We start from the raw sequence: 22,968 nt of genomic DNA, 5'->3' as shown, positions 1-22,968 counted from the left end.
TGTTATAAGTCTCAGTATTCATTTTGAGGGACATGAACTTTAATATTCCACTCCTATGGACGGGTTACTGGGGGGAGGGCAAACATTGGCATCTTTGCACCCAGTTACCCCAAAGCAGAGAGGGTTCAACGGGTTCACCAGAGGCCCTTCATCCATCTCTTTGTCCTGGGTCTCTGAGGCCTTCACAGCTTAAACTCTACGCTTCATATATGACAATACACACACTAACATACTTAGCGTGGCTCAAAGATCAGGCTGGAAATTCTCACATCCGCTGCCATGCTTTGGTCACGTCCAAAATGACACAAAAAGGGAGGTGAACAGGGTTGTTTGAAAAGGCTTATTAATGTCTTTTTAGTATGTTAAAATCTCAAACTTCAACGTGTTTATTGTGACCAAAACAAACCTTCATCTAATTTTGAGTCATTTAATGACTTTAACAGGTTTTCGTCCAGGATTCAGTGTTTTTGGGCATCATGTGTTCTAATGCGTCTAAATGTACTAAAAATGTCCCTCCAAATCATAAAAACGTTCTGATTTTTTTCTGTCCCAAACTTTGCACTTAGCTTAGATTTTTCATACTTATTGGAGGATGTTTCAGGAAATCTTTTTTCCATGGATGACATTTTCTTCTATGTGTAGAGAGAAGAGAAGATATGGTGGGCTGCATCAGCCAAAACACTTCAGACATTACTTTTCTACAGTCTAAAATCAAACAACACACAATCAGTGTTCACACATACCCTGTTTACAATCACTCTTCTGAGTCCTATAAAATTACCACAATAAAAACAGTACTAAATGCCATAATTACAGTTTAAATTTTCAGTGCTGATCCTGCCGGTTTTCTAATAGCAGTTTCCTGACACTACAAGAAAACTCCTTTGGATCAGCAGAAAGTTTACGACTTACTGGGAGTTTGCTCCATTCTTTAATGCCTTTTAAAGAGTATGCAAATGCTGAGTTACATTTAGGTTTTCTACAATCATTACAACTCATAAACCTGGAGCTCCTAGTTGACAGGTACAAGAGCAGAGCTGAACCAAGCTTTTCAGTGGTGGAAGAGTGGTATTGTTTCCAAATTTAAAGATAAGTTATACATTTACAATAATGCCCGACCTAAAACTTGTATCACTTTTGCCGTCCAAAACTATGCACAGTTTTTTGATGCCATGACATCACAAAATCCACATAAAGTTTGAGGTTAAAATGTCAAAGAAAGACGAGAGAGTGATAAACTTTAATTTATACCCTCATCGTTCCCATTTAATTAGTTTCTCAGTCCCTCAGCATATCCCCTCTTTAGGTTCGTCATGTCTCTTCTCCTTTGAAGACTCCAGCATACCCAGTTTCTGAATATTTCTGTCATCTCCTACTTCTGTTTCTCCTCTCCCTGAAAGGTCCTTTCGAAGTCAAACCTCGACACAAAAGCTGCATGGTGGCACCAGCTGGCTGCAAGCCAGAATGCTACTCTCTGGGTTCTTCTCCCAGTTTGTACTGTTGAGCAGCAATCTACCCCTCCTCCTCCCAACTCTTCTCCTTCCATCTCTTTATATTATTCCTCCTACACGTTCCTTTCTCAGTGGAGACAGAAAAGGTAGAAAGTACTCAAATGTTCGCTTTCACACAAACAAGAACATGTACGCTCCACAGGTTGACAGGGCTGAGTGCTTTTGAAAAGGGTGTGTCTGATAGTCCTTTGGAACTCATGAGAGAAATCCTTGTGGAATACACAGAAAAAAAATTGAAGAAAAAGAGAAACAACAGAAAAAAATATGTGATGACTGGATTTGAGCTGTATAGGCCTATCTGAGTGGATCAACACCACACCCTCCACGTGCTGGTAAAAAGAAACCCACATATCACATTGTGTGTTAAACCGTAACCAAAAAAAAGTACTAAACAGGCCTTTAACACAGACTGATAAAGCTTTGACAGTTTCTGCTGAATCCTGGTCATGCAACAAATCCACAAAGGGTCAGAAAAAATTAATAGACATAGCAAAATAAGGAAATGCAAGAAAATAAGGACAATAGTAAATTTCTCAAAACATTTGAAACTTTGAAAAAACATTTCAACAACATCAAAGTTACGACTTTTACCCTGTTTAACTAACATACTGACCTCCTCACATGCCACCACTTATGGTGTGGCACATGTTGTCAAACTGACCAAAATAAGCAAAATAAAAAGGGAAGTGTTGGCTTTTGCTGTCCTGCTTAGTCATAGGATGAGAAAAAGAGCTGAGGTGGCTCTTTCCAACTCAAAGCAGTTAGCAGGTTTTAATGTGTGTGTCTTGTTCCCTGCTAAAAAGTCTTGAGTAATTTCTACCGTTCTATCATATTAAGGCACCGTTACACTAAATATACTTTATTATGTGCTTAAGTAGTGTGAATTTACTGGTGTCTACAATCTGGTTTTAAGGAGCCCGTGAAAAAGGCATGTAATAATGCAAAAGCACAGACAAAATCTTTGGGACTTCTTTTTTTTTTTTTTTTTGCAAATACAGACCAGAATGTCCAAATATGTGTCAAAGAAGGGAGAAACAACAAAAACATTTCCCACAGCCATTTGAAAATCTGCAACATTTTTAATAAATCAACAATATTTAATGGTAAGACAAGTTGACTATGCTAAGGTATGTTAGGCTAACCAATTCGATGGTTGAATTGCCAAATGCATTTTTCAAAAGTACCTGAATCAATGTATTACTAGACCAATACTGGATTACTGGGTGTCATGAAAGTTTTCTCTGTTTCCTATAACTGACATTAGCCAAAGAAAGCTAACATAAGCTAGGATTGTCAGGGGTTTATAAAACCTACTGAATATATAATAATGAGGGTGTAATTAATCTTTTCTATCTTTGTGGAGAGACTGATATTTGACATGAGAAACTCAGTGTCTCATATTTGTCTTTGTGCAGATGATATGCTTTTATTGATGTCTCCCAGCCTTGATTTTCAGCATGCAGTAGAGCATTTCTTTTCTGGCCTTAAATTTGCATATGAGGGTTGGATTGTTACTTGAGAAAATAATATCTGTGTTTCCTTCCTCATTCTCGACCCTATCTTAGATAAGCACAGGACAGGATGAATAGATCTTTGTGCAGGAATGCACTTAGTCAAAAAGAATTGTATGTAACTTTGTGGTATTATCAATAGCGTCAGGAAAATGCCTGAAAATTTGGTAAATAGGACATTTTTTGTCATCACTGAACAAACTTACCGATTATTTGATGCCGTCAAAGCAAACTGCGTTCCAACATCTGCATTAATACTTCCTGAGTGAGCAAGTCCATATGTTTATGCGTACGCAGAATCAGTTGTTTGTAGCTTATATTTTCCCAGAATGCCATAGACTGAAAATCCCGTCTGTTGTGCCACTGTGCTCTAAGTGGGTCAGCGTCTCAATGAGTAAGAGAGGTAAAGTCAGGCTAAAGTCAGTCATTCCCCATCTCTGTGTGTGTGCGGATGAGTTTGAGTAGCTTGCATCTAGTATAATAAGTTCAAAGCCAGGGCAGAGTGAGAAGAAGACACAAATGTCCAGACAAGATTTACAAGATGTGGGTTGAGCTGCGTTCAAACTGCAGCGGGTTCTGGCGTACTCTACAGTGGGTTCCTAAAAAAATTATTTAATTTAGAAAAGGGGTGAGATGGGTTAGATAGAGACAGGCAGTCAAAAGGAGGGAGGGCTGCAGAGAACACACACTGCTGCAAGGCACTTTTAATGTGAAATATGCAGACAGACTTGGGTGCAGAGGGAGTAGTAAAGTGAAGTGTAGACTTTATTTTGTCTACTTTTCACAGTCTGCTTGTCTGGGTTAGTCTGCTGTGGGCAACGCCTAGGGAGCACCACTTATGGTGGGTGCACAAGTGTATGTATTGCTGGGTGTCTGTGGGAGTACTTGGGGGTAGAGTAAACACTGTGGAAGAATCTGGGTTAGCGTGAATTATTCACCGAAACGCCGGGTTGTCTTCTCCTTGGGCAATGCACTCACTTTAAAAGCTCAAATAGGACATGTGAGGCAGCTGTGGTAGGACTGCCATGCATATGAATGGCTTTGCTGTGCCATGCAGTCACAACATGACAGATGAGATCACTAAACATCTCGGATCCAAAGTGGTCTGCCAGACAGTGAAGCTTAACAAAAGATGGGTATTTTGATACACCAACATAATAAAACAGAAGAAATTCTGTTGTAGTCTTTAAGGTATACCTGATACTTTGACGTATTAAACCACAACATTCAAATCATTTTATTTAGGTTTTATTAGCCAACTATTAACAATGCACACCAGTATTGTAGTTTTATGGAAGCCATGGGAAAGTGGTAAGAAGAATGCCATAAGAAATTATGTTTAAACTTTTTTTGAAGATAGCTGGAGCTACACATTTCACATTGCAGCAAAAGTATGACCTCTAAAAACCAGAGCTGCTGTGGGGGTTGTACAAATCAGACCCATCTGACTGAGTTTAAGCTGTCTTGGACTGACTGAAATGCAAAAAGTTTCATTCTATATATAATGCAAACCTAGCAGCATACGCCTAAAGACGCTTTGCTGTAATTGCAGGGGAACATAATTCTGGAAAGTATTGACTCAGAGGCTGAATCTTTGTAAGAGTTTAAAACAAATGTATGCTTTTTCTTTGATGTCACAATCATACAATACTTTGTGTTTGTTTATTATATAAAATCAAATAAAACGCTTTCAGTTTATGGTTGTAAGATGATACATGAGGTATGAATACATCTGCACTATGACACTATGCTTTTTATCAGTTATGCTCCCAGTTGCTTATTGTTTCCTTTTATTCCAATTCTTGCATTATTTAAACCAAATAATTTTAATGTGTTCATCCATATTTAGCAGATAGTTTATCTCTAACTGCCTCACAAGTGTTTATGTTTTACAAACGCACTGTAGTACTGCAATGCTGAGTGCAACAGGGCGCACAAATCATTTACCCATCCTCTTCCCCCTTCGATGCCCTCTTCCTTTTCGTCGCTTCTTCAGCTTCCCCGCTTCTCGTTTTTGAGCTCCCTCTGCCTCTCGTTTCTGCCCTCAAGTCTGGATTTGAAATTTGGAACGTGGCCAATTAACACAACAGCCGGTTTGCCAAAACCAAGTCAGTGGAGGAGGGGAACGGAGCGAGAAAGACAGCTCACATCGCTACACACTGACCTACATACACTTCCATCCAGCTGATTGAGTCCTATGTCGAGGCCTACGGCCAATCGTGAGTGAGGGTGGAGTGCGAGCCAGCCAATGGCGTCAGCCGCTCTTCTATGAGGTCTCTTACTGTCTCCATACAGTTTTCAGTGATCATACAGCAGCAGAGAGAGCAAGCGAGGAGACAGAAAGAGGAAGGATAAGCGTAACAGATGAGAGACTGAAAATGAGCAAAAGAAAGAGATGGAGGAAGAGACGATGAGGCTGAGCAAAAAAAAAAACCAGCTAGCCCTCTATCTTGTGGTGTTGCAACTTGGAAAGATAAATGCTAATACTGCTTAATGCTAAAGATAGGATTAAAGATCCAAATTTGTCTTTGCAACAATCCACCCCTGAGACCAAATCCCTAAAATGACCTTCTAAACAGAATCAATTTAGCAAAATCTAAGGGTTAGACACTATTCATCTATGAACCTTCACTTCCAGTTTTCCAGCAGTTATTCACCTTACAATTAGATTATTGGCAAACTCTCTTAATGACATTATTTCAGCTGCATTAGAGCTTTTCTCTAAGCTTCCCCTAAATGTTGGCAAAAAGGCACATCTGTGAATACTCTGTGCTAGATTTACTGTTGATATCTAATGCTATAAAAGTCAGTCGACACACTGAACATATCTAAACGCGGTCTGCAGAAGTACAGCAATAACTAAGGTACGCACACACACTTTAAATGCTTGATACCACCACAGGGAGGATGAGGGCATCCATGGCAACAAGCGAAATGGAAAGTTCAACCTGCAGCCAACTGACACCAGGCACTAAAAAGAGCTTATGTAAGCATTTATGGTTCTGCAACATACACTAGATAATCCATTAATATTTCTATTCTTCTTCTACATGGTATTGTAGTTTGTGTGGCATTGTTTTGCTGCAGCAGCAGAAATAAAAAAGAAAAACTGTGCCATGAGCAGGAAAATAAAAAAAGCTCAGAAAAGCTAAGTAGAAAAAAAGAAAGGGAAAGTAGGAAGACGCAGCAAGGCACTATGCGGCACACTAACCCATATTCCAGAGATGAAGCTCCCAGAAATGAAGAAAACACTTTGGAAATAGTTTCTTGCCATTGTTCCTTTTTAAACTGGACAGTGAAGCCAGTTAGCAAATATTTATCCACATTCTACTCAAGCGGCCAGATAAAAATGGATTTCTGACCAATGTATTTTCCCAAAAAATTTTAAATAAAACAAAATCTCCACAGGACACTTGTAAAATACTATGAAATTAGATGATTTGTACTGTCTGATTGCTGCATATGGAGAGAAAGGTCTGCTGTGCACTGGTGATATAATGAGAATATTATATTATTAGTTTCATACCTTCTGTCAGATTTAATTTATGTTCCTTCATCCCGTTAATGTTTTCTTACAACGTTTTAGAGGAAAAGTTACTGAATTATAATTAGAATATTTTCACAAAGGTGTTGAATTTTCAGAGAACATTTTAGACTTGAAAGATATCACTTGTAACTTAAGTAAAACCAATCATTTTTGATAATCAAGCGCAAAAAGATAGTGCCAAGTGCAAATCCAGATTAATTGTTCGTAGAGGTCAATGTTAACCACTCGTTCAAGAGAGGCTGAGGCCAAAATAGACTTCTGCTTATGTAAAACCCCAATAAAAAGACATGGACGACGAAAGCAAACTGACTGAAATAGCCTTTAAATAACTCCAATATTAAAAGCATCAAAGTGTCATGGGCAAACTTTATTTTCTGAACTTTGAAATCGTTGTTGCCTTTGGGGGTGATTTACACACACTCCAGTGAATATTTACATAGGAAATGAAAGCAGGAGGTGGTGAGGTGGTGCACCGTCAATGATCTTTCTGTGTGAAATACATTCTGAGAAGGGAACATGTAAAGCAGTCAGAGTTACTGTCTGATGCAAAGTGGAAAAAGTTAAATATTATAGCTGTTTGATTTTGCAGTGTCTTTTCTACTACTCCGAATATTTTTTATTTTCAGTAAGTGTTTCATGAAGGAAGGTAATTTGAGATGCAACACTTCCAACCTTCCTTCCTGTATAAACAATATTTAATCCCTTTTGCAAATAACTACACAATGTTAAAGATGAAGAAAAAGTAAATTTTTAAATCACTAAAAATAAATTATGTAAATACTTGATGCTCCTGAAAATAAACTTTTTTTAAGGAGATAAAAGTCTACCTTAGTTTCAGCCCCTCTCGGACCTGCTGTAACATGGGACCCACAAAGCTGGAATTCTAGTAAATGATAATATAAAAGTTATATAGTGATGGTAACATATTGCATGCCTATAACTATTTAAAGAGATATCTCTTTAATGTGGAAAGGTTGAAGCATTCTTGAATTTATTCGCTCTTCTTTGTCATCTTCCTGCAAAACATGTTATTTGTCTTAGACAGATGAAGATGACAAATAAGAGGTGAATGTGGGATTGACACATTCCAGCTGTCGTTATTCTGTCGTTATTCTCTAGCTGCGATTTCAAGTCAGACTGGTCCTCCACACTCAGGAAGAAGAGCAAAGTTTACTCATGAGGTTCATGACAGCTGCCTTGGTGCATATCGACAAAACTATTTACTATAAGAATTGAAGGAGACCAACAAAAGTAGGTTTAGTTGTATCTTGTTTTTATAGCAACAAATTTGAAAAAGTGAAAAACACTACAACCTTCAAATAAAACCAAATGAGAGATCTAGATCATTGCCAAACTGTGTACCATCCCTCAGATAGTAACAGTCTCAAAGGGTGGGTCTGCGCATACAGCTTAACTTCCTCGACTTGAGCCAGATCACGAGCTCCAACACTGTACATACCCATCCCCCAGAAGAATGAAAGAACAAGAAGAGGGAGATGGAGGAGGAGTAACGCAGAAGGCAAGAGGCCCAGTTTCTTCTTCACGACTTTTGCTCTCTTTGGTGTAACTCATCATGGTGGCTGGAAGCCTTCGACAAAAAGAAAAAATGTGTGTGTGAAAGCCCAGCCGAGGCTTTCCTCCACATTCCCCCAGCCGGTTTGCTCGTCGTACAGTAGTACACACTTACGTGGTTGTGTACTCAGATGGAGCACAAAGCCCACTTTATGAGGCCTCCTACACATTCACCAGCTTGGGGCAGAACATGGAAATTAGAAAAGTGCAGCGGTGAATTTCTAACAGAATGGGTGCTGCCTGCAATGGGGTTTTATGTGTTTGTATGTGTATGTGTACATTAATGCTATTTCTCATTAATGTTCCTTTCTTTTCTTGCTAACTCAAGGCCTTAGCGATACATCGGCAAAAGGTAAGGACAGCAAATGTTGCCTAGAAAATACCTCCATTATTGTGCTGCGGGAATGGAGGATCTTTGTTAAACAGAGAGAAAGCAATGAGTTTGAGTAGAGAGCAGTGTATGTTGTTGCTTGGGGCTTTGGAGCAATTTCACGCCCCCATAAGCAATGAAACTTGTAGGCCTGAATATTATTCCTGCCTAGATACCAAAATCATATGGTGAGAGAAAAAAAAGAGCATCACAAGAGTATAACATTCTGAGTAGGCATAAGGTGTGTAAGGTTTTAAAAATGTTAGTTTCAAAACTGATGACATTTTTCAATATTTTGGCCAAAACAAAGGTAGTTATCATGTTTTAGTCTCCTACCAGTCCATCCCAACTCTTGATGTTCTTAAACATAATAAAGTTCCTACAGATGTTGCTCATCTGAAAAAATGTAGGAATCCAGAGGTATGGGCATAAATACAAACACAAGCAGGAGTTGTGAGTATTATTTAGTTCAACCACATTTAGAATCTGCATGTGTGCAGGTTTATGTTCATGAGGTAAATTTCTGCCAAATGAACCATCACGGACATCTGCATTGAAAGTACAAGGTGTACATTACATTATCTCATTTATGATCAGGTTTATGACCCAACTCAAGCTTTCAAACAACTCAAGGACAATGGCCTTGGTAAAGCTCAGTGAGCTGCCAGGCCTTGTTTCCACATGTAATTACGCCTTAAATCTTCATTGTACCATCAATGTCTGAGGTGTTCTGCATCAAACGCAACACTATTTCAGCTGAGCAGAACCTTTAAGATGGAAGAGGTTCACTGCAATTAGGTCAGTCACAAAGATCCCACATAAACCTTTGCTTCTCGGCCCATTTGCTAAGTTCTGATCTTTCCCACTGTCAGCTAAATGTAGATATAGCTCTACCCACAACTCCCGCATCCCATTTCACTGACTCTGCAAATTTCACTTTTAAGGCTGAAGGTGAGCCTTTTAAGTGTTTTTATTCCTTTGCAAGATTATTCAGTCAGCCCTTAAGCTTCTCACCCATTTCCCAAACAAATGAAGCCAGTCAAAGATGACTTGGCCAACAGCCATGTTGGGTTTGTGCACCATCAGCACGTAGGTGCCTTTTTATTAGATCAACCCACATCTCTAACAGGCAAGTTGTGTGTGTCTTCTATGCCTTATCAAACCGGTACCCTGTCCACTTTCCCTATTAAAATCCAGGTGTACAAACACAAAAGTTTACCTAGGTCTCATAAATGATAACAAAGGATGAAAGAAGGCTTCTCAGAGTCACAGTGACTTGTCATTTCAGAAAAAAAGCAAAGGAATTCTGCAGTAACCTTTGCCAGACATCATTTTGATTTGGCTTTTGGCTGCACACACATGCATAAATACCAACTCCAAGGCTTCTGAGGCTTTACTTCCTAGTTTTGTAAAGTCAGTCTCAAGTATTTAATGTAATTTAGCCCCTGTACCAACTTTCCACATCAAAACGTTAAAAGTTTTTTTTTTGTCCTCCTTGTGTGTCATTAAAAAAACAAAGCATGGTCACATGGGTGCAACAGTGTTTACCTTTTGAAGCTAAATCCGTGATGTGAATGTCAGTTGCTGTTCATTAAAATGCAGCTGGTAGAGTTACTGGAAGTGCTCAAGATAAACGGAGGCTGGAACTAATTCTCAACAAATATGCAAATAAACTACAGCAGAAGAAAGGGATGCAACTAACTGGTTAAAGCGCCAGCCAAAATCTAAAAGTAGAAAATAGTGCAGTCCTCATACTTCTTAAAATGTAATGCTCTTTGTTTAAACCATGATTAAATCATAAACTATAATGCACCTCATTGGGAGATTATGTGATAAACCAACACAAAGCAGGGCATAATTATGAAGTGGAAAAAACCCATAACACATGGTTTTCAATTTGTTTTACTTCATGTTGATCTACTGCATCAAATACCAAATTAAATACATTTAAGTTTGTGGTTGCAGTGTTTTGTAGAGTTTTGCAAGGCACTGTATAACTGTGTGCAGATTTATTCCACCAACCACCCTCCAATCTCCATATGTGCTGTTGTTTGCTCTGATAAAGAACAGAAGGCTATGAATTTTGAGAGACTGCACAAAACACTGCAATTGTTAGTGTTTGAGGTTTTCTGGAAACATAAAACATCCATGTTTGACTGGGGACTGAGCACGGGACGATAAAACAAATAATCTACCCAATAAATTCAGAGAAATCAGACGTGAAACATGGAAACTGCAGGAAACCATATGAAAATAACCATGACTAAACCAACCACCATTTTTAACTTGCAGTGCCTCAAAACAGATGGACTGAAGCTTTTAGAGAGTGTCTTGGAAGGTGGGGGGGAACTCTAATTGAAATTCTATCCATTGCATGTGTTTCCCTCTACCCTCACAGTCAACCTCACACGCAACCAGGCGTTGACAAAAAAAGGCGTTTCATGCTCATAAAACTATAAACTACACAAAACAAACAACATAAACTTTTTCCTTTCGGTGTAGGTGCAAAAATGTTTTAACAGATTCAGATGCAATCACCACATGAGCACACAACCTCTTTTTTTTTCCCTCCAGCAGCCGAACAATGGTTTGCCTTCATCCCACAGTGACTTGCCTCTTCACAAACAAACACACACACAAACAAAAACCTCTGTAGTCATGGGCTTACGCTGGGACTTCATGAAGAGAGGGATTAGTCCTGGTAGGTTGATGGTAGTTGGACTACAAGGCTTTACTTTTGTCTTAAGCTCAAGCGCATATAACCATGCTGAGACTAATCGCTGTTGGCAAACATAATGGGAACTATTATCTGAAGCCCAGAAACAAACCAAACACAGAATTCTCATATTTTAATGATGCATGGACGACATGGGACACTGGAGCCCAAGAGTGTGAGTGAGGACGGCAACACATCTGAATTTGAAGCTGTGCAAATTCAGACCCGACACCAACGCACTTCGCATGTGTGACTCTGACCTATAGGATTTCACAGAGACAAGAGAATCCTGTGTGTCCACTCAGAAACGCCGAGAGCTGAACAGGTGGCAGGCGGGAGGACTTTTTGATGGCTCTCTGTCTTTGCCTAGCAAATCTGGGAGTGCCGTTTCTGTGGTTGGAGAGTTTCCACTCTCAGATTTGAATTTACGAAACATCCAAAGTGGATGAAAATGTATGAATATTCATTTTAACTAATCCTTACAAAAAATACGAAGGAAAGTAACAAGGAAAGTAATATAATGAGGCGGAAATAAATGAGCAACACAAAATAATTTAGTTTGATTCGTTAATGTAATAACACTAAAAATGATCACACTGCTTGTTTTCTTTGCTCTTTTGAAACTATATACTGTTCTCTGCCAATGTTTCTTTAAATGTGTTTTCTTTCAAAGAGCCAAACTTTCTTCAAGTTTTTTGAAGTTGCTGTCATGGTCAAATTCAAACACTCTTGTGCACTTTACCTGTTTTTGGGAACAGGTAGCATTCCCAAAACCTCTTCTTGTTTTTGGGAACTACTGGTCAGTTGTGAAGGCTAATATGGGGCTAATATGCATTTCACTTGCTTCCTGGAAGAACTAATTCTGCTGTTTGGAAATATTTATGGTTGAAAGCATAATTTCATTGTATGGAAACTAAAGAAGCACCACGCGTCATCCTTATCAGGTTATTGAAGTAGCTGTTTTAAATCAGCTTATTGATGGATTGCTATCAAACAGCAGACTGCAGACTAGATAGTCCAGCAATTAGTGGGACTTTTTTCTTTTCTTTCTTTCTTTTTTTACTGTAACTTTTGTAAAAGGCACTTTATAGTAACATTTTTCACACAGACACACAACACACCACAAAAAAGTTGTAATCTATAAGAGATTTGTTTATTGAAATAAGCCTCAGATCGGGAAGTACCTGTTCTATTTCTGTGTGGTTATGAAAATATATGCCAATAACGTCACCATTATGAGTATATGTACAACACATCACCTCTCATAGTCTCCCATATAGAAGTCACATATTGGTAACATGATTCCTTTTACTTTTTTAAACACACATGTGCACACGCAAAGATGGATTTAGCTCAGTTTAGCTGCAACTGCTGCTTCCAAAACGATTAATCTAATGTAATCTGGTTTTAATCTGGAGTCATGAATCTGGACCTACTCTGAATGAGAAGGAGAGGGCATGAGTGCACTGAGAGGGAGCTGGAGGCTGGAAGTGGGGGAGGGGGACGAGCACAGCACAGAAAGCAACTAATGTTAGATGTAAATGTGAGAGCATCATCAAAAGAGGTCATGAGAGTGATTTCCTTTTTCATCTGAGCAACACATTATTTTAACTACCATTTCTCTTCAGACAGAAATCTTTAATCATAGTCAAATAAATGTTTAATGTGACAGTTGCAGTGAATATGCTTTACAGACTCATGGGGGCTGATTGAAGGAGTGGACAAATAAAAGCTTAAAGTCAGTTAATAACTAAAAGTGACCTACTAAACTTACTGCAACCTATAAAAACACAGCTAAGCATTGGCTCTTGTTTTGGAGGTGATGACTAGAGAAGAGAAGGCAGAGGCGACAGGGCCCCACTTCAGCAATGTGGTTATCAGGGAAACTGAGAAGCAGGGCCAGAATGGGAGGTATGTGCAGGCTGGACTGTGTGAGTGGGTACGCAAAGCAAGACGGGTTCACTGGGTCACTCTGTTATCAGCTGTCGACCAAACCGCTGCCTATCCCCCAACCTGGCCGACGACTTATCAGACAAAAAAAAAACTTTTTAAAAACATCGCCTTATCTTGACTGCACAGGTACCCAGATATACATATGGACTCATCTACATTTCTTTTAAGTCATGAACCAGTCTTTCTGTTGCTATCCGATTGAATTTCAGCATTTTCCCTTTATGTTATGTAATTTAAAAACCTGACCGCTGAAATGCCATTCAATTTAGCCAAGTTCTAAACTAATTTCTTCTTCTTTCATGAGCTTTTTAACATTTCAAACTAAACTGAGTAATCTGTTTCCCTTCTGCAGGTTTTAAACCATCTACACCCATAATGGCTTTATGAATTTATTTTTCTTATTCCTGAGGATAAAAATCCTTTTAAAAGTATGTCAACATGTGTTGCTTTTTTCTAATAAAAACAAAGACTTTAATAAGTGATTAAAATTCAAAGATATTCAACAACTGTGTGGTCTGCAGGTCCAAATTACATTCTTAAAGAGTACCTGGAAAAAAGTTTTATTTATGAGATAGTCTTTAAAGGGACTCAGACATAGAATATTGGGTTTAGTGTGGTCTAGTAGCAGAGCATGTTGCCCATATACAGAGTATATTCCTCAAGATGGATCATTGGTTTGATTCCCAAATTTGAGACCTTTGCTGCATCTCTGCCCCCTTCTCTCTCTGCCCATTTCCCATCTGGTATTGTCAATAAAAGTAACTAGCCCTCAAATAATAACGTAAAAAGAGACTTTATTCACTAAATGAAAATTCTATGTTGAGGAAAAAGTGATCTTGATGACTTTATGAGAGTGATTCTTAATGGCAAAACAAAAATTGAAGGAACCTCAAAGGGTTAAAACTTACTTCCAGTCATTCTATCTTAACTGTACAAACTTCGCTTTGCAGGAGACGTGTAATTACTGGTTTCTTTTAATTTATGACAACAGTCACACAGACTTAAGGTCTAAAGCAATATGTCTACAGCGTGGGTCTCCATTTAGCTAGAGCTACTTCTCATCCTAAATTATTGGCTTTGTTAAAGAAAAAAAAACATTTATCTATCTTTTTTTCTAAGAAGGTCAAAGTTTAGGGTCACCTCCACAGCAAGCTCAGAGCAGAAAGGAATGCAAGCCATGCTTTCAAGGAAACAACAGGACATCTAATCCCGGTCACTAAGCCACAGGCAAACCACCGCTCTCATTTTCGCAACATGTTAAATATATACCGTACGCTCTTTTCCTTCAGCCTATTTCATTTGGTTTCACCTCTTGATAAAATTTTTGCAGCTTCAGTTGTGTACTTTGCCTCAGTTATCTGAGTGGAACAACCCGTCCGTACAGCAACAGTTGGAAGAGATGGGTGTAATCGGATGATGCACAAACATGCTGACGGTGCTTTGATAGCACCAAGAACAATATGGTGATTCAACAAGTTGTGGAAAACCCACAGAAACAGGATTATTCATCAAACTGCAGCAATACGTCAGAGATCACCTTGCAAAATTATGCTATCTTATCTTATTGATATGATTTAAAAAAACCATGCGTAAAATGTGCATAAGTTTTTTGTTAAAGGTCAGAGGTAAGAGAGACTTACCCATGTTTGTGTAATTCTACTCTGCCACTTTTCCAGCTAATGCACGCAAAGCAACTTCTAAATAAAAAAAGCAACCCCCATTGAGTGTACAAGATGCAATCAGTGAATTTGACACAAATGTTTCTGTTTTGATGTTATCACGGATGAGACATGTGCACACAGGCCTCCACAGGAAACGCATTATACAGTAAATCCTGTCTGCACACCACTGAAGCAAGGAGACTATTTGACTATTCTGGAGACTATTTAATTTATTTCAAAACATTATGGAAGCCTCCAAAAAATAGTGCAAAGATAAGCATTTGAGAGATACTCCTTCAATCTGTACAATGAGTCAGAAAAGCCTGAGATTCATCTTCTTTCATTAGAGCCCAGAAAAAGAAAGTTTAAGAGCTGCGCAAAGGCAAACAGCCTGTTTTTAGCCCACAACAGTGTTTTACATCCAGACGAATGAAGGAGCTGGCAGGAAAATAATGAGGGATGGCGTGAGAGAAACAGAGAAAAACAAGGCCGTGGTGAAAATGAAGGAGAGGCAAACTCGGCGAGGTTGAGTGAGGGTACGCCTTTGGCCAAGAAATGAGCTCTTAAACATTAATACAGTGATCTGAATTCATCCCGAAAGCGCTGAATAATTAAGGAGCGTCTGTGAGGAGAACAGATCGTGCAGAGGGTGATGTGGGTGGCAGAGATGCCAAAAAGAGAAAAAGAAAATACAGGATATTTATGTTTTTCTTTCTTCTTTTCTTGTCAAGCTTTGACAATCATTCTTTCTTAGAAGAATAAAAACACATTTCAATTAAAGAGGGGAAAATAAAATTAATGCAACTCTGCTGTGCGTATGTATCACTATCATTCACACTGGACATATTTTAGATGACTTTTATTTATGAGCTAAAACTCATAGAACTGTTGCTCTTGGAACAGCTGCTGAAATTTACAATGTCAACTATTACCCATCACATAGTCCTAAGATACAAACTAACCTTTTATTACAATGAAAAGCTCCAGAAACTTAACTGCTGCAATGTACCCAGTAAACACTTAGAAAGTAATGTTCCGATGTCATTTTGGAGTACAGAAGTAACATCCACCTGTAACTCTCACAAGAACAAAGTTTCTCTCCTACACAACCAGAAAAACAAACCTTTGACTTAAAATAGAACTAGAACAGAACCCGGCTGGAGCAGGTGGGCTCGTACAAATCATCGCCCCGGAAAAACTCCACAACTGGGAATCACAGCCAGAGGGAGGTTTTAAGACACCAATTTGGAGCAGAGCTTGTTAATTTACCCCAAATCCCTCCACCCTGCCCTTCACTTCTCATCCCCCTCCTTCAGTCTCCTCCTTTTACAGTCTTCATGCACCACCTACCCTCCTCCCCTCTTTGGCTCCTTTCTCTCCACATTTTTATTGCCTTTTTGGTTGAGCTCCTCCAACTTGGCTCTGGGCCAGATCTGGGCCAGTTTCTGATTGCGTTCGGCACGCACACCTGCAAATGCATATAGACAACCCCCACTTTCCCTTTTCTCTGTCCCCTAGCTAATCTTTTTTGAATTTATTTATTTATTTTTTACTACTAAAGGAATTTTCTCACTAGATGGTCATCTCATGTTGATCATAGCGCTTAAATTTAAGTCCCATTCTCTACCAACCATGCATGGCACTGTGGATTACAAATGGATCCTTTCAGTTAAATAAAATTTACAAAATTTTCCCTTTTGCTAGTATTTCTGTATAACAAAAAAGAAAAGTCAATTTCAAGATGGTATCTGATGATATTCTGTTCCTGCTGAATCTTGTTGTCATACTCCTTCAGAAATAGGCAGAAGGCGGCCAGACTGTGAAGCGTGCATTGTTTTTTTTATCTGTTTTTTTTTCTTTACAATTGCAGTAAAAAAAACTACCTTTTCTTAGCGATATCTGCAATCTAATGGAAAAAAACTCTTATGAGCTCAACTATTTTCAGACCCCGCCAGACTTTAACAATTATGAACTTGGTGATAAGACCGAACATGACCAGACTGAAGAGCTATAAACAGAACGTGCATGCCTGAGCATGAACATATTGACTGTATTCCAGGGTTAAACACACACACGTGCACACACACACACACAGAACTGTACAGTTTGTACCACTTGTGTTGAAAACTGTTTACCTTAAGTATGACATGACCAGGTCTTGGCCTGCAGTGGTTGGCCACAGAGAGCCTGTTAGAGCAGGATTAAGTAACACTAAAGCACGAGGTCTGCTGCAGTCAGGAGGAATCCCACGCTCCCACATGAACGAATACACCAACCACTGCACAAGCATCCAAACAGGTGCACCTAATCTCTTTTTATGAAAGCACTCAGTGTTTTATGTGTTAGTTTATTGTGCAGCCTGTAAAGGATTCTTCAGCTTCTCTAATAAAACAGCTGAGCGGATCTAAACTCGTGGCTCTACAGGGACTTTCTTTAGTGACATTTTGACATTATTCCAATAATTTGCCTATTTTTTTTAGAATAAATACAAAAGGATAGTTCCACATTAGATGGATGGATGGATCTTTTAAATCACAAGGAATAAAGTCTGTAAATACAAATATTTTCTATATCTAAGTTTATTTTTCCTCTTCTTTGAATTTAAGTGAAATTCCCAATTTTTCCCTATCATTTTGGAGCCCTGTTTTCAGATCAGACATATAGTCTAATCAAATTTAACTGTTTTGCATGAGGATAAGACACATGCATCACCTGTTGAGAGACAAATCACCCAAACAAGAACAACAGCAAGAATAAAAATGGGAAACCTTGTCATTGGAAAAGCTCATTATGACATTAACGCCAATGTGGTGCTCATCTTGCTCTGCACATTTTGTTCTTTGTTGTGTGACAACAAGGGAGTGACCAAATCTATTGAAACATTTCAATGTTAGGTGATAAAAGTCTTATGGCTGGCAATCTTAACCAACTTCTGTCTGGGCTGATGGCTAACTGACTGATATGAAGGAGGCTGACGTGGCTGTGATCCTGCAGCAGAGAACCCAGGGGGATTACCAGGATTTGTTCAGAAATCTCTTCAACAAAGGCGCCCTGACTGTGTGAAACTGTAGGCGTTCAAACCCTGGGTCTCCGCAGAGGTGAGACTTCAGAGTCACCAAAAATGAAATTAAAGCGTTAAAGTCTGTCTTTACTTTATGTATTTCATTTTTGCTCTAGGTTGGCAAGAGCCTGTCCTGAAAAGAATCCAAGAAACGTTCTCAAGCTGCGATCTCCAGCTATGATTTACAGACAGGCCACGAGTAACACTACACCACTGACAGCTTGGCCTTCATGCCCCAAATTCCTGGAGTAACAAGCCTGCATGTTGACAGTGAACCCGGCCTTGACATGGAGGTGGGGGCTACACCCATAAACTTCTTTGCTTCTTACTGGAGCATATCACATAACCAAAACTTGAGAAGCCCTGAAAAATATGGCTGAAGAGCCCCCATAACACCATGGGGCGACACTTTCGACTACTGATGGGTGTTAATCTCAGCTCTCCGGTCTTTTGTGACTGTACTGCAATTTTATTTGCAGGTCCAAATGTTGTTGCTGACCAGATCAAGTCCTTTAACCTAACCCCCAAGGCCAACCTGTGGTTATGTAATTCCCTCATGCTAGTATCAGCAAGCTTGGCTGTCACCTACCTGGTCTAAGACACTGATGCCAAGGTTTACATAACAAACGGGAAACAGACCAAAGCTGGTGTCCTTACAGATACGTGGTGGAAAGTTAATTTTTATAACACAAACAACAGAGAGCCAGAAGGTGTCTCCAACAAAAATAGTTAAATAATCCCCATGCCGAACCACACATAAAGAAAAGGGGCTTTCAGAGTTCACATTTTTTCCACGCAGCTTTTCCCGCTAAATCATTTTGTTTACAGTCGGCTTTCTTGGACCATTAATAGATTAGCTGCTGTTCGGGAGCAAACTTATGTAACTGTATCATTCTGCGAGCATCTTAAAACCAGATTGCAACACTCAAAATAGGCCACCGTGTTTCCAGACAAACTGGTTATGACATTTGTTCGCTCTAGTTGTAGCACTTAAAGCAAAATCAGACCTTGTACAACCCTGTTATAAAATGACAGCAGGGGTCTGAAGGATTAAAAGAGCCATTTTGCAAATTCTATTAAATGGCTCTTGAATTTTCGGCAAGTTATCTGCATTATGAAGTACGTATTTTTCATTTTGGGGTCATTAATGATGCTAACTTAAATCTTTATGTAGTTCTGGCTCAATTTTCCTTCTTGATTTGTAATTTTTTTTATTTGATAATGAGGTATAACCAGAGTTAGTGCAAATCATAATATTATATGGCAGCTTTTAGAGTGAAGAAAACTAGAGTTGTCACACAAGCCACATATATAATGAAGAAATGTTTGTACAATTGGTATGGGTTTGTCTAAAAAATATATAATATGAACAAAAAAAAGATTTTATTTTAGTAATTCACTATAAAAACTAAAATCCACAGAACATTTAACTATTACTTCACACTTAGTGAATATTTCTAGCACTTATTTGGCTTCTTCAGCTTATGAAAACCAAAAACATTCCTCAGAAAACATAAATATTATGTTTGGCCAATGAAAAGGAACATGAGTAAAGAAATGTAATATTATGATCATGCTATGGTCTATACAATCATGTGTCACACTGCTGACTTGACAAATGTCCATCAGACAGTCACTGCCACTTGCCACATTGAGGTTAACTCACAACAGGTCATTGCTTAATAAGTTGGCGGGACACAGAGTCCTGCAGCTATACATATAAGTGGAAGGTTGAGTGGAAGGAAAAACTGCTAAGGAGACATTTCTATAACCAATCTTGACTGAAATGTTAAGCAAATTATGTGCATCTGTTTATCAGAAAATGATACGTCACTTCAACCTGTAATGTGATGGTAATTTCATTTTCCAGCAGGTCTTGACACCTGTCCACACTGATAAAAGTGCCAATAGCAGATTTAATGGCCATGGCATCAATTTTTACTCATCTTATGCAATCTGCTTTTCTGGAAAAACATTTTTTTTTATATAATTTCCTATAAATTATAATCATCAGAGTTAACAAATGCCTAAAACATAATTCGGGGCATTGAGGCTTTATAATATAGTCGCTTATCCATCCATCCATCCATTTTCTATTCACCCTTGTCCCTAATGGGGTCGGGAGGGTTGCTGGTGTCTATCTCCAGCTGCGTTCCGGGCGATAGGCGGGGTACACCCTGGACAGGTCGCCAGTCTGTCGTAGGGCTATCGTCGTTTAATAATATAGTAATTTCGAATGAATTACTAAATAATTAACGTTCTCTGTGCCATTATAACTCATTTGGATGCACTTAAAGAGCAAATATCAGAATATGGAGGATTTGATAGGAATGTTAGCTGAAGTAATTGATAGTTGCAAATGAGTGACATACTTTTCAAATACTCGCTCGTAAAACCTGAACTGGGATGGCATAATTGGATGCGTATGACTGTCTGCTTGTGCGTCAGCACTTCAGTGGGTTCACAACAAACCACATGCTTTTTGTTTTTGTTTTGATGGAGGAAGGAGGGGTACCGGGTGGGCGCAGGAATGGCTCTTACCTTCCATCCTGCAGAGCTGTTGCTGTCGCCTTTGTCCTTAAAGTAAGGGATGGATCTCACCATCCAGTCATAGATCTGGGACAGGGTCAGTCTCTTCTCTGGTGAGCTCTCGATGGCTTTGGTGATCAGGTCGGCGTAGGAGAGGTTGCCCCAGGCGTTGCGGCGGGATGATGCCTTCCTCGGGGTCTGCGCTGCAGGCAAACCGCTCGGAGTCAGGGCACCGGAGGTGGCCGTCGGTGAGTGCGTGGAGAGCGGGGAGCCTCCGCTGTCATGGCCAGGGGAGGGGAACGCACCGTCGGTAACGGGGCTGTTACTGCTCTGGTCCTCCGTCGCCGCAGCGGAGCCATTGACAGTGATTGTCGTGGGGGTTGCGCTGTCTTCCTCGTCATCCTCCTCCTCGGGTATGATATCCCCCTCTGTACTCTCCGGTTTCTCCGCGCTGGAGTCCGGTCGCGGCAGTGGCCAGGTGCAAGACCGGGGCCGCTTCTGTGGCTCAAAGTCCGGGTCAATGACCACGTCCAAGTCGGGGAGCGTGTCGGGGAGCGGAGCCTCGGCCATTATCTCCGGCTCCAGACACAATCTGGCCCCTTGCTGACTGCTGATAAAGTTATACGAGAACAGACAGAGAGCTGTCAAAGTCGCGTCCCATGAATGCGCGCTCCCGTCCTTTGTTGCTATTCAACCCCAGCGAAGTCCCAGCAGAGCAGAAATACACTCAGAAATGAACGCCTGTTGAAGGTATGAAGAAACAGACAAAGATTAGTGGTCAAATTTAAAACAATAAACTTCTAAAGATTCTTATCTACAAATAAATGCCCTCTTACAAATAACCAACAAGGTTTAAATGTTGTCAGATCCCCGACAGATTCACTGCTGCAAAACCTCTAAGACTGCCGCTATATCTGAATCGACCTACAGGCGATGAAGTGCAGAAATATATTCTGGATAACAATCCCCCTTCAAACACCTTACATAAATTACCTTGTGCAGCCAATCTCCACACAAAGAACAGACCAGATCAGATCCCAGATTGTCCACAGCCACGTTCTGAAGCCATGCCGAACCGCTTCCCGTCCACTCCGAACAGATATGGACTCAGATAAAGATGTGTGCATGGACAAGTCGATGTGGAATAAGACTGCCACCTCACTCTGGGTTACTACTGTATCTCGATTTGCTCCTCACGCAGCCTTACACACATACACGAATACACACACTTTTACAGACACTCACACACACGCATGCAAGTCGATCAAGGACCAGCCCCCTGGATCTTGCGCATGGGGGATCGGCCTTTTAAAGAGACATTACAGCCCTGCTGAGCAGTACTCAGCGCGCAGGTGGAGCGCTGGAATACGTCCTGACATGTTGGAGATATGTTCAGACACGGAGTCATAACAGCCGCGGAATACGAAGAAGAAGAAGAAAGAAGCTATTTTTAAAGATAGTTACAGTGATGGTTGGTCCTGTGTAATTCTGAAATGATCACTGATACTGCCTTATTCTACTAATAAATGCTTCTCAGATTTTTTTTAGAATTAAAAAAGATTATATATACATATATGTCACTCCTATGTTACTTCTCTTGCCAGATTTTTGAATGATAGACTTCTAAAGAGATTGCATCACTGTGGGTCTCTACAACTCCTCCAGAGTAAGCATACGCCACTTGGTTGTCTCACCGATTGCTGATCTTCCTGCCCAGCTTGTCATTTATTCTTTGTAGATTTGTAGTTGTGCTTTATTCAATTCTCAAATGATAGACTAAATGGTGCTTTGTGAGATATTCAAAGCTTGGAATACAGTTTGATAACCTGGCCTTCATGATGCCGGTTGTTCACCTGTTGTTCTCCAAAAATACCCTCTGAAATCATTCTGAGACAAAATTACATACAAGTAGTATAAAAATTTTATTTAGATGACATCTTAAGGCAGTTGATTAGACTGGTTAATATTTAGTGCCGTCAAAGTAGAGGGCACTAAATACAAATGCACACCACTATTTTTAGTTTATTTGTAAAAAGAATAATCTAAAAAAAATCCTCTGGGAAAACATTCAAGACTATGGGCTCTCAAGATTTTGTGCATGTTGCCTTTAATCCACGCTGTCAATCATGCCTGTCACTATGATCTGACCACGCCCCCTACTGGAGTCCAAAAATAATTACGTCACCCCAGTTATTAACCCGAAATAAAGGAAAAATTAGGATGGGTAAATTGATGGTCAACTCTGTTCCTGACTCCTTTTCCCCACTTATTTTTCTCCACCTTGACTGAATCATAACGTCCTCCGACATCCTCTTTGTCTCCTGCTTGAGTGCTGTGCACGATGCGCGTTCTCGCCGCTCTTGTGCAGGAATGCGCTGCTGATCACGATTATTCTGACAAATCTTGCATAATATTGCATTATATTAGTTTTCTCACTTTCTCAGATTATCATCGCCTGTATAATAGCAACCAAATTTAAAAAATGGCTTAATAAAAACATTGAAAAAAGGGTTTCACACTACTACTGTTTTTCATTA

At 39.7% G+C, this 22,968-nt stretch overlaps 1 protein-coding gene across 1 annotated transcript in view; it reads right to left on the bottom strand.

Annotated features, from left to right (window-relative positions):
- Positions 1-21,709, bottom strand: part of foxo3b (forkhead box O3b) — a 41,022-nt gene extending 19,313 nt beyond the window's left edge. Inside the window, exons 1-2 of the mRNA XM_044106070.1 lie at positions 21,425-21,709; positions 20,444-21,172 (exon numbers count right to left, since the gene is read on the bottom strand). Coding sequence (XP_043962005.1) covers positions 20,444-21,001 — 558 coding nt within the window. The 5' untranslated portion in view covers positions 21,002-21,172; positions 21,425-21,709. The remainder of the gene's footprint in view (positions 1-20,443; positions 21,173-21,424) is intronic.
- Between the last annotated feature and the right edge of the window lie 1,259 nt (positions 21,710-22,968).

The sequence above is a fragment of the Gambusia affinis genome, linkage group LG22, assembly GCF_019740435.1.
Source record: "Gambusia affinis linkage group LG22, SWU_Gaff_1.0, whole genome shotgun sequence".
Lineage (NCBI taxonomy): Eukaryota > Metazoa > Chordata > Actinopteri > Cyprinodontiformes > Poeciliidae > Gambusia > Gambusia affinis.
This window is presented reverse-complemented; position numbering and strand designations above follow the sequence as displayed.